The following is an 11,106-nucleotide window of genomic DNA, read 5'->3' on the forward strand; positions in this document are numbered from 1 at the left end:
TCATTTATAGAAATTAGTGCTTGTTACAAAGAAAACAAGAAGACAAAATCTCAAAATCGTTGTTTTTGTTCTTCAAATGCACAGGCCAGTACTCAAACGGATACCATGCGTGGACCCCCATCCTACCGACGTCAAATGAAGAACAAGTCCGTTCTTTGCCGGCCATTCTTAATGGATCAAGAGAGCTTATGTCTTATTCTCCAACCATCCACGGGTTGTTCGGGTAAATTCAGAACATAACCGTTTTGATGTCTGGCCTCATTTACATGCAGTATATGACCCGTCAAGTCAAGAATGAGTCTCAGTGACCCACATTTTAAAAATTAGTTTTTGGCATAATCAAAAAGAGAATGATTCAGGGTTGCTACGCGTTCGAGAAAACCTGGAAAATTATTGAACAATTTTGAGTAATGGAAATGATGGGGGGTAAACTGTCTTGGAAAATGATTTGTCCTGCTGCTGCCTCTCTGTCATCTTTGTGGATGCACGCAAACGGGTAAACAGATGTGAGTTTTCCGCTGCCTTCAATTGTCAACAATGAGCTGTAGCGCTTTTCTGCTTCATCTCTGCTTCTATCCCGCAAGTGGCACCACCAACCAATCAAATTACAGTACATATTCCCTTACAACGTTTCTGCTGCCCAATGTTTACACTGGTTGATTTACTGACGTTTCACACCCAAGTAAGGATTTATTTTCTCCAATCAAAAGCTGAAACTTGTGACGGTTCAGTGCACGAGTGTTACTGTCGCACTGTATATCAAATGTGAGGTTTTGCACCCTCTCTATGTTACTGCTGAATGACAGAGAACTGCAGTGGCCGTGTCATTATTTTTGGCTGTGCGCTCTGTAGTGCCGGGCTAATCACATCTCTCTCTCTCTCTTTCTCTCTCTCTCTCTCTCTCTCTCTCTCTCTCTCTCTATCTCTCTCTCGCTCTCTGCAGATGATATCACATCAAATGACTGCGAAAACTCTGTTAAAAAGATGAAGACTGACCAGGAAACGGGTGAGTGGCTTCCACAGATATAATTCAGCTGTGGGTAAATAGAATATATGATTGAATGTTTAAACTATGTGGATAACTGTACAGAGCTACATACTAGTACTATACTCATTACTAGTCAAAACCATTGGGGAAGAAAGCTATAGCGGAATCAAATGCGATCCACATCATCGGAACAGGACACCCCTTACTTGTAAGGAATAGTTACGAAGTATAGTCTCTGAAATGAAGTACAAAGTTGAATGTAAAAAATAATTGTTCATGTCAATTCATACAAATGCCATGAAATGTGTTTGTGGACTTTTGGATTGTTTTGAATGGATTCAGTTTTGTTTCATGGTATGTTTTATTTGTCTGTCCCTTGTTCATGTCTTGTTTTGTGTTGTGAGGTTAAAGGCAGTCCCAAATGCAGGGAATTAGGCCTATTGCCCCCAAAAAAGTATTCACCAAAAAAAAAAAAACATGGTGTGTTTCTCATAGAAGCAAAACACTAAATAGGTGAAGTTAAAAAAACATGGTTCAAAGAAACATGGGAATGGACTAAATCGCAAAGACAGCAGAACATGACAAAGAAAGTGGGATTTATTTTTTGGGGGGGAGACCTAAACTAAACCTTTATTTGGCACCTCCACATGGTGGCAAACAGGCATCCTGTTCCCCTGCCTCCCATTTCCCATGTTCCCGCGTGCGTACTATCGCCACAGTAGCGAGGAGGTTGAAATATTTTGGGGACGTGAGGCAACTCTCCGCGATCTCCTCATTTAATGGAGATGTCTACTGAAGGTGATATCATGTCATTGCCCGCATGTAATAATTTATCTGTCTGCTTGGCTGAATTACTACTATTGCCATGAAAATGTCGACTTTATTCTTATGTTTCAAGTGGTATTAAATTAAAGTTAAAATTGTTGCGGAAAACAATGTCCCTCTGCCCCGTAGCCCACCCGCACGGAGCACATATTTGGCCGTTAATAACGTGTAGTTCAGATGTATATGAATGACTGTTAATTCTGCAGGTGCATTGCATATATATCCGTTTGATATCCACATATGAAAGAGACCCAGAAAAAATCTGAACAAATCTGAATTGGACTATTCACACTGCATAAAAAAGACTCTCATACATGTTGCATATGGGCAAAAAATGAATTCAGCTGTAGTGTGAACATAGCCAATGCGGTTCAGATTGTAAGACTAAATTTTTACACAACACCTCCTGGTGGCCAAAACCTTGATTGTTATTTGAACCGTGTCAATGCTTGTTTGCTGTCATCCATCAGTGTCCACGAGCAAATAATACTGTAATTAGAGATTTTGGGGGTCGTTCATGTATTTTGTTTGTGATTAATTTCTGGTTAATACTATGGTACGAAATGAACAAATCCAGTCGGAAATGAATATAGTATTAACTCATTTAATCCCAGCCGTGTTCACTGGAACAACTCCCCTCAATCCCCGCGTTTTACTGGATTTTGACTGATTTTGCAAGGCCCACAGAATATTGTGTTCTAATGCTATGAAAACACGGAGCCTACAAAAGAAGATTAGACTCTCTTCTTTCGTCAGAAAAAAAAGGTATATTTCAATCCTTTTCCAATTTTTTAGCTGACAGCGTTTGGAAATAGCTAAATTTGGTCAAAATTCCCATTCCTGACAAAAAAACGGGGAAAATAAGCTTCTTGTAAAGACAAACATTTCATGGACAACCATGACTTCAACAAGAACAGCATGACAAAAAGTGCTTTTGATAAGCAAATAACAGTTTATTTGCACCTAGAAAATATTGAACTGATGATATATGTGTGTGTGTATATATATATATATATATATATATATATATATATATATATATATATTGGGGGGTGCAACAATGTGTGTATCTGTATTGAATCGTTCGATACATTGGTCATGGTTCGGTGCACACTGAATCGAACAATATGCCAAATTTTATGACGATGAGGAACAGTGCCGTCTACTCCGCTTTTTCATATGCTGGATTGGCGAGCGCAGAGCCATTCACTGTACGTGACTGCCCCTCCCACATTAATTTTGGCCCAAACTGCATGGGAAGCTCGCTTGCGGTCGCAAACTGGCTACAGGCATACCTGAAGTGGAAGAAGCTCCACATAACTTCACGTCTAGCGTTTGGAAGTAATTGTTTTTCTTGTTTAATATACACCAGATGGAAAGCAACTTCAACAGTATGTCGCAAGTGTCACACAATGCTAAATACAATGCACATTACGAAGACGAGGCGTCACCCTCTTATCAAAAGGAACTCAATCCCTTTTGTCGTGCTTATTGGAACCTTTTTTTTTTATACCCCAAAAGCATTCCTCGAGGGTAAATTGTTCTTTTTTTCCATCACTACTCTTCAGTTTGTACACATGACTGTTCTCTAGCACTCCCCCAGCATTGCTCCTCCTTGTTGCCGTTCACCATTTCTTTTTTTGGATTTTATTTGGTTTTCAGCCAACAAGTCCTCTACCTCAAGCAGTCAGTCAAAATCTCTCATTTTATTTCTTTGTCTTGTCATCGTCCTCATGGGTTGGAAAAAAGTAACTGTACAAAGTGCGGGGAGTAAAAGTGAATTTGTCAAACAATACTCAAAGTACAGATATCTAAAACAACGCTCTGTAAGTAGAGTAAAAAGGAATTTGGTCGTCATGGCCTCCCTCCACTCATGCTACGGGGCTACACATGGTGCGTGCAACACCTTGAAGCGAGACACACAACTGCACTTTTATTTGCCATTCCTTATCAATTAGTGCTGTAATCTTTTCTTAATTTGCTTTTACTCTTATCCAGCTCCTTCCCCACCCTCATCAAACTACTCCACAGAGGAGGACCAAGTGAGGATGCTTATGGTGCCAGTTCCTGTGCCAGTATTTATCCCAGTGCCTATGAACATGTACACCCAGCACACACCTGTTCCACTGGCTATGCCTATAACTGTACGTTCCATAATATTACCTGTCATATTCTATAACATTTGAATGATAAGAAGCATTGTATGCACATATCAGTTTCGTCTCAAAAGTATTTTTTTTTACAGGTTCCAGTGCCCATTGTTATACCACCACAGAGTAAAGAAGTGACAGATGCCGCCATCCAGTTGGATCCTTGGAACGAAGAGACTGAGAAGCGGGATAATGTTGAGGTCCCCATGGAACACTCTGATTCACCACCACAAAAAAAAAATACGAAAGATGCAGCTGTCCAGACAGATCCTTTGGAACTAGTGACTGAAGAACAGAATCAGGCTCGGGTGGCTTTACTAATCAAAGATGTGAAAAATATTGCTGTCCAGTCAGATCCTTCGGAATTAGTGACTGAAGAACAGAATCTGGCTAAGTTGGCATCACAAATCAAAGATGTGAAAGATGTTGCTGTCCAGTCAGACCCTTTGGAACTAGTGACAGAAGAGCAGAATCGGGATAAGGTGGCATTACAAATCAAAGCTGTTCCTGTTCAGTCAGAGTCCATGGTCACTGCACAGGTTACCTTACCTATTCTGCCGCCAATGAGTAAAGATGTAAAAAATGCAGCAGTCCAATCACAACCTTTAAATTTGGAAAAGCAAAATGATTTGGATTACTCCAAAGAATATCAAGTCACATCCGAGTTTCCAACACAAATTTTCATGCCACCACTGAGCAAACATGAAATAACCGCTGCTCTCCAGTCAGATGTTTTGGACTTGGAGACAGCTGCCATTGTCCCGTTGGACTCTTTTGATGTGGAGACGGCTACCACTGTCCAGTCAGATCGTTTGACTGCAGAGACCTCTGCACTTGTCCAATCGGTTTCTTTGGATGTGGAGACAGCTGCCAATGTCCAATCAGATCGTTTATCTGCAGAGACTTTAGCCCCTGTCCAACCAGATCTTTGGAATGTGGAGACTGGAACAAAGATGGATTTGGATGATGCCGCCACAGGTGATGTCCAGATTGACTAATTCTAGATGCATATTTTTAACTCCAACTATTGTAACTTGATTTGACCAGGTTACAATATGAATGGAATTTCTTCTTTGTGCTGCCTATGGCTTTTATATACAGTATATTGTTCGGCGCCTTACAGAAATGTTATTATGATTGTTGTTTTGTTTTTTTTCCCCCTATGGTTGATGTCGTTGACCCAGTGGAGTTTTTTTTCCTCATTTTGATTTGCTCTATTTTTCACTCCAGCACTCAATGCATGCTGCAATGAATCGCTTACCATTTTATATTTTTCCAACTTTATTTTACAGGCCAGGGTGAAAGCATAACATCAGAAGTGGTCACTCCAACAAACCACCAAGTTGAGGAGAGTCCAAACACAGCACAAACCAATATTCCTCCTCCAGTGACTCCAGCAAGGAAAAAAGAGGCAAGCCGTGCGCCACGTAGAAGCCAGCCAAAGGCTAAACCGACAACAAGTGAGCACCAAGACTCAATTGCTGCTGAACAACAGCCTCCCTCGTCTCCAATGACTGATTTGGAGTATGACTTCCCAATGGGTAAGATGTAAATAACTTTAACAGTCACTAATACTGTTTGTCACAATGCTACTTGTTGAAAGTCCCTATGGGTGTTAGGGCTGGGCAATGCAGAAATTGAGTAAAACCTCCAAAGTCGGTAGCCCCTAAAAATATCCCGCCAATGACTTCTCACTGAGGGCCAAATTGCATGGGAGTTTTTTTTCTTCTCTTTTTGTTTTTATTTTACACTTATTCCAAAAGATGGAGCTACCTTGACAATGGACCCGTTTACATGCACACTAAACATTATTGTCAGATTTCCGAAATGATCCATTTAATCATGAAAATAACAACTGGATACGTTTTATCTATATGTTATGCTATCTCATTAGGGTAGTAACACCTCTATCTCCCCAATACTGTGATTTTATTATGCACGTGAACATGCTTCATTCATTTACATCTGCACAATTGTGCAAATTGTAAGCCAATAATTACATTAAAAAATAATCCAAGCATGTATCCATCAAGGACTTTTTTTAAGTATGGAGTAGAGAAAGGCCAAGCCCAAGGGACAATCAGTATGGAAGCCAACAAAATACAGCAAAAGATGTGAGCATCGTCAGAAATACATAGTTTTTTTTTTTTTGTTTGTTTTTTTTTGGTTTCTTATTTTAAACTACCGTATTTTAGCGTCCATAAGGCGCACTTTAATGTCCCAAATCTTCCCCAAAACAAACGAGGTTCCTTGTAATGCGACAAGCCTATTATATAGACTCTTTTGGCCGTAAAAATACGGTATATGTTGCTACGGAATATACTCTAAGCCTCACCCGTCAAAAATTGCATTATGGAGAAGAAAAGAGACAAGTCATATTACTTGCTGACAATTACTCGACAAATACTGAGGTCATGAACAGTAGCACCCTTCTCGATGCTGGCATGAAAATTGTACATGCTAATTTAAGTAAAGCTGTAAATACAGATAAAGCCGATCCATAGCCAAGGAAATATACAAATACAGTTCTGAAGGTCCACAAATAAAAGAGCACTAGATCCCATTACATATGTCTGATGATAACTTACGGCCACTTATTGGACTTGAAGGGGCACAATATGTGTTAAAAGAATAAAACTACAGTGCAAGTGAAGTAGGCTGATTCACAGATATGAGGTACTGTGGTGACCTTGCACATCATCACTTGATAACATCAGCAGCAGCATATTTTGTTATTTTCTTTTGTTCTCCTCTTTACACTTGTATCAACTGGATGGCAATTAAGTATCTGATCAGTGAGACTATGACATATTATTATTACTATCCCGTTTTCATACATCACTGGAAATAAGTTTGGAAAAGGCAAATGTTAAGTCCCAAAAACAAAAACCTGATTGTGGACAGACGGCTTTTGATTCCAGCGCTTTTCGCTGTCGGTCAGGAACATGCTTGTTTAGGGCTATGTTTTATCACCAATCGCCATTTAATAGACAAATGCACAAATGGGAGTTTTAGTTGACCAGCAAGAATCTTTTAATATTGCCTGTAGCAAAGTAATATAATAGATTTTTGGTTGTTGTTGTTGTTTTTAAGAATTGTTTGATCTGAAGCCATCGACCCCCCAGCGAGGAGTGAAGAGGCCTCGAGAAGGTTTCTCTGGTCGTAAACGGGTAAGATAACAACACAGACAGGGCAGACGAATAGTATTGTCCTCTCATTCCAGTCTCGTAAAATAATGGCCCAAGTCAGATATTGACAACAACAAAATAAAATGCCTTTGAAATCTCCCCAGGTTATTGACCACCTCTGCTAAAATTAACTACATCTTTCATTTAACAGAGCATTAAGGTATACCCTGAAATTGAATTTGTTAATACATATACTCAGACTGTGGTTAATTTTTTGGTGCTTTCTGACCAAAAACAAGGGAAAAAAATTATGATTATATGTATGGTCTTCAAACTTAATAAAAACGTTTACAGCTGGCTGCTTTTTACTTTGAAATGCTCCTGGCTACATTTCAAAGAATACGTGGAGCTTTACATAATAAATTGCTGACGCCGGGCCAAAACTTCCTATGTCAAAATTTGGTCGATTCCATCTTTCTGCTCACGTGTGGTCAGGGTTGAAAATGGCTTTCTTTCTTTCCCGAGGAAATGTTAAATTTTGAACAAACCTGTTGTTTTACTAGATGTCTTTTTTTTATTGCTTGGACAATTCACATTTTTGAGGTTGAATAATTCTTCCCAACGCCAGCAAAATATGTAGCCAGGAAGTTCATCAGTGAGCGGACGTCAGCGTGCCTGTTTTGTACTTGCTTCCCATACAATCATTTTGCTAAACTGCCCATTATTCTTTGCATTTCTGTGGACACAGGGACGAAGGCGAACAGTCTCAAAAGAACGCAACGCTGCAGTGACGCCGCCCAGCTTCAGTTTGAACTACATGTATGGTGTTAAAGCATGGAAGAGCTGGGTGCAGCAACACAACACGCATTCTAGAAGATGTGAGCAAGAATACAAATATTCTTCTGTTGCTTTTATTGGATCTATTTGATCCTTTTGGTTTCTTCCATTTCTAGCCAATCCGGTGATTGTTAAAGAGGAGATTCTTGAGTGTGATTCTGCTGAGCTGAGCTATGCTCTGTCTTGCTTTATCAAAGAAGTGCGTAGGCCGAACGGCGAGGCCTACAGCCCTGACAGCATTTTCTACCTCTGCTTGGGGATACAGCAGGTACGGTACAATCATTTATTGTGAGCTTCTTTTCCTTGATTGTGTTTCACTGCATTCTGACCTTTTGTCTTGTTTGCTTCTGTTTCCCCTCTATGCGGATAGTATATATTCATGAAGGGCCGCATAGAGAATATTTTCACCGATGAGCTGTACAGTCAGTTTGCAATGGAGATCTCTGGGATGCTGCGACTCTGGAAACCTAAACAGCTGCCCAATGGTATGTCCACAGATGGAAAAGCCACACCTAATATGACCAGATTTATTCCATTCCACTTGGTCTCACATCTGAGCAAAAATGTGACCAGGAATTGGTGCTGAACATATTACATAACAGAATAAACCATATCAGCATGAGCTTAAAATGGTGCAGCAAGTTCAATTTCCGCCTTCGGCACACTGAGCAGTGTAGCTCAGGTGATAATGAAGGTATATAAGGTACGGTATGTGTATGCATATTGAGGAAATGTGAACAGTGAAGGAAACGGTGGTGCCAGTAGTGATTAGGGCTTTGTGGGCAGTCACCACCCAACCAATTAATTGAGCTCTTTCCCATTCCACTCTCTGCCTCCAGGTAGCCCCGTGTCTTCTCGAGTTGAGGAGTCCTTCCTTTGGGAGTGTAAGCAGCTAGGCGCCTATTCTCCCATCGTGTTGCTCAACACGCTTCTTTTCTTCTACACCAAGAACTTCCACTTCACCACCTTGGCGCAGCACCAAAGTCTCTCTTTTGCCAACTTCAGTTTGCACACGAAACCTTGCAGTCGAGCGGGCAAAGTCCTCTACCTCAAATACCAGCGAAGCAGCACTGCTACTTCCAGCCGTGGAGAGACAGGTGTGTGGAACTCATCTGCATCTGGATCACCGTGAGACTTAACATGCTTTAGCTCGGTTGGCAGCTCGAGCTCCCTCACGTGTGAAATCATCTTTGTTTTTGAGAAACATTGAGCTTAATCTCACTGATTATTGTTTTTAGAGCGAATGAAAAAAAGGCAAGAAAAGGAGGATGGGGACATGGAGATGGCAGAAAATGTTACCAATCCCCTGCACTGTCCTGTCAGACTGTATGAGTTCTATCTCTCGAGATGGTAAAACACACACACGTACACACATGTATTTATTTATATTGTTCATTTGAAAGGGACAATGCACATTAATGAACAGTGGTACAATACCCGCATACAACTAATTTCCGTTCATAGTTCCAAGACATACTGTATCAACAAGTAGGCAATGCGTGAGTAATTCACAATTTCAATGTTATGGTCAAAATTCTGTTCTCAAAAGGAGAGGAATCCGCTACAGCACATTCGTCATTAGATTTCATTGGTTACCATGTCAAATGTCTGTCATGTACGGTCCCCCGATTTGCTGGCGTCCATTTTCACAGTGGTTCCCAACCTCCGGGCTGTGGACGTACTGGGCCACTTTGGACTGGGCAGCATCAAGATCAAAGAATAAAAAACGGACCGGACTTCTGGTTGATTTATTATCCGAGGCCGAAGAATATTTTGTTTTGGAAAGTGACCGCATTGTCCCCATTACATGCATCTATGACAGACTCTTGATGCATGTCAAGATGCGGCAATTGTCTCAGCCACGTAAAGCTAATATTAAACCCATTAAGCTAGCAAAATGAGGAACAAACAGACCACAAACTAACCCAGCTCTGCACAATATGTGGCAAGCGGCTATGGATTTAGCGTAATGATGAGTTAAAGATTTGCATGCACTTTTGTTCGGCAGTGCCTTATGTTACCGCAGTTCAAGAGGCGCTGATAATATACTATCGTAAAAATTTGTTATATCAACAAAATACCCCATTGTTGTGTTGCTTGTATTGTTCGTGCACTTTATTGTGTTCTTTGACACAAGTGTTTGTGTCCTATTTTTATCTTTTGTTTTTTGTTTTTTTTTCAGTACGGCAGGAGGGTAATTCAAAGTTGTTTTACGCCACTCAGGGACAATATAGTTATTTTGTCATGTTAAGATTTTTACCATTTCTGTTTTATCCATTCTAGGATCTCAACAGAAGCGCTAATTCACTAGCTCTCGCTAGCATGGCAACACAGGCTTATGTCTCTAGGCTAACTTTATATATTGCTTGCACCGGTGTGCCCAACTTCTTTTCTTGGTTGCGCCTGCAAGTTATCTGCACTAAAATTTGGGATCGTGTCACATTCTCACAGCTGCCAACGTGTAGAACGATTATGGGATTACTGTATGCAATTTGCATGGGGGCTGCCACAAACGATTATTTTGCTAGTTGGTTAATGACTAACAGTAGACGTGATTAATCGACTCATTGCCCCATAATCTCTCCAGCTAGCTGCTGCTTTATGGGACAGTCTGTAGTTTGCAGCTGCAATTCTTTAGGGTATGGTACGCATGAATAATAAAGACAATTAAGATGAGAGTACATTGAATTTGTATTAAACTTTGCAGCTTGTACCGGCATTCCTGACATGTTTATAAATGATGGGAGTAACTGAAATTATGAAGCTGTAAATGTTGAGTGCATTTTAAAATGGAACCAACAATTGTCATTTCCTGTAATATTGCGGATTGATTTTGGATTTTGCTTTTCCCCCCGCAACCCAGATAAAAAGTGTGTTCTCTGGAAATTACGGTACCCTAGTGCACATGATTTTGTGGGTGGAAGGCGTATTATGGGAGAAAAGCCACATGGAAAATGTCAAATAACTGCAAGGGAACTCTGATAATGGGAACTTTTTTTTTTCCAGTGAAGCAAAAATCTCATGCTACCTTTCTCTCTCCCCCCTAAGCCCGCCAACAGCATTGAAGAGGACTGACGTGTTTTACCTCCAGCCTGAGCGCAATGTCCACACACAAAGGTCAGAAACTTCAATTTGTCTTCCATTTCAAGTCATCTATTATGCGGTGTATGGCTCTCCT

At 40.5% G+C, this 11,106-nt stretch overlaps 1 protein-coding gene across 3 annotated transcripts in view; it reads left to right on the forward strand.

The window, feature by feature from the left end:
* Positions 1-11,106, forward strand: part of LOC148343471 (zinc finger MYM-type protein 4-like) — a 38,524-nt gene that overhangs the window by 24,043 nt on the left and 3,375 nt on the right. For all 3 annotated transcript variants that reach the window (XM_088296933.1, XM_088297092.1, XM_088297015.1), the window contains 12 exons: positions 85-223; positions 944-1,006; positions 3,812-3,957; positions 4,059-4,941; positions 5,256-5,504; positions 7,057-7,133; positions 7,840-7,969; positions 8,045-8,196; positions 8,299-8,413; positions 8,768-9,025; positions 9,167-9,278; positions 10,977-11,045. In XM_088296933.1, coding sequence (XP_088153059.1) covers positions 85-223; positions 944-1,006; positions 3,812-3,957; positions 4,059-4,941; positions 5,256-5,504; positions 7,057-7,133; positions 7,840-7,969; positions 8,045-8,196; positions 8,299-8,413; positions 8,768-9,025; positions 9,167-9,278; positions 10,977-11,045 — 2,393 coding nt within the window. The remainder of the gene's footprint in view (positions 1-84; positions 224-943; positions 1,007-3,811; positions 3,958-4,058; positions 4,942-5,255; positions 5,505-7,056; positions 7,134-7,839; positions 7,970-8,044; positions 8,197-8,298; positions 8,414-8,767; positions 9,026-9,166; positions 9,279-10,976; positions 11,046-11,106) is intronic.

The sequence above is a fragment of the Idiotropiscis lumnitzeri genome, chromosome 1, assembly GCF_059441095.1.
Source record: "Idiotropiscis lumnitzeri isolate Australia: NSW breed Sydney's pygmy pipehorse chromosome 1, RoL_Ilum_1.0, whole genome shotgun sequence".
Classification (NCBI taxonomy): domain Eukaryota; kingdom Metazoa; phylum Chordata; class Actinopteri; order Syngnathiformes; family Syngnathidae; genus Idiotropiscis; species Idiotropiscis lumnitzeri.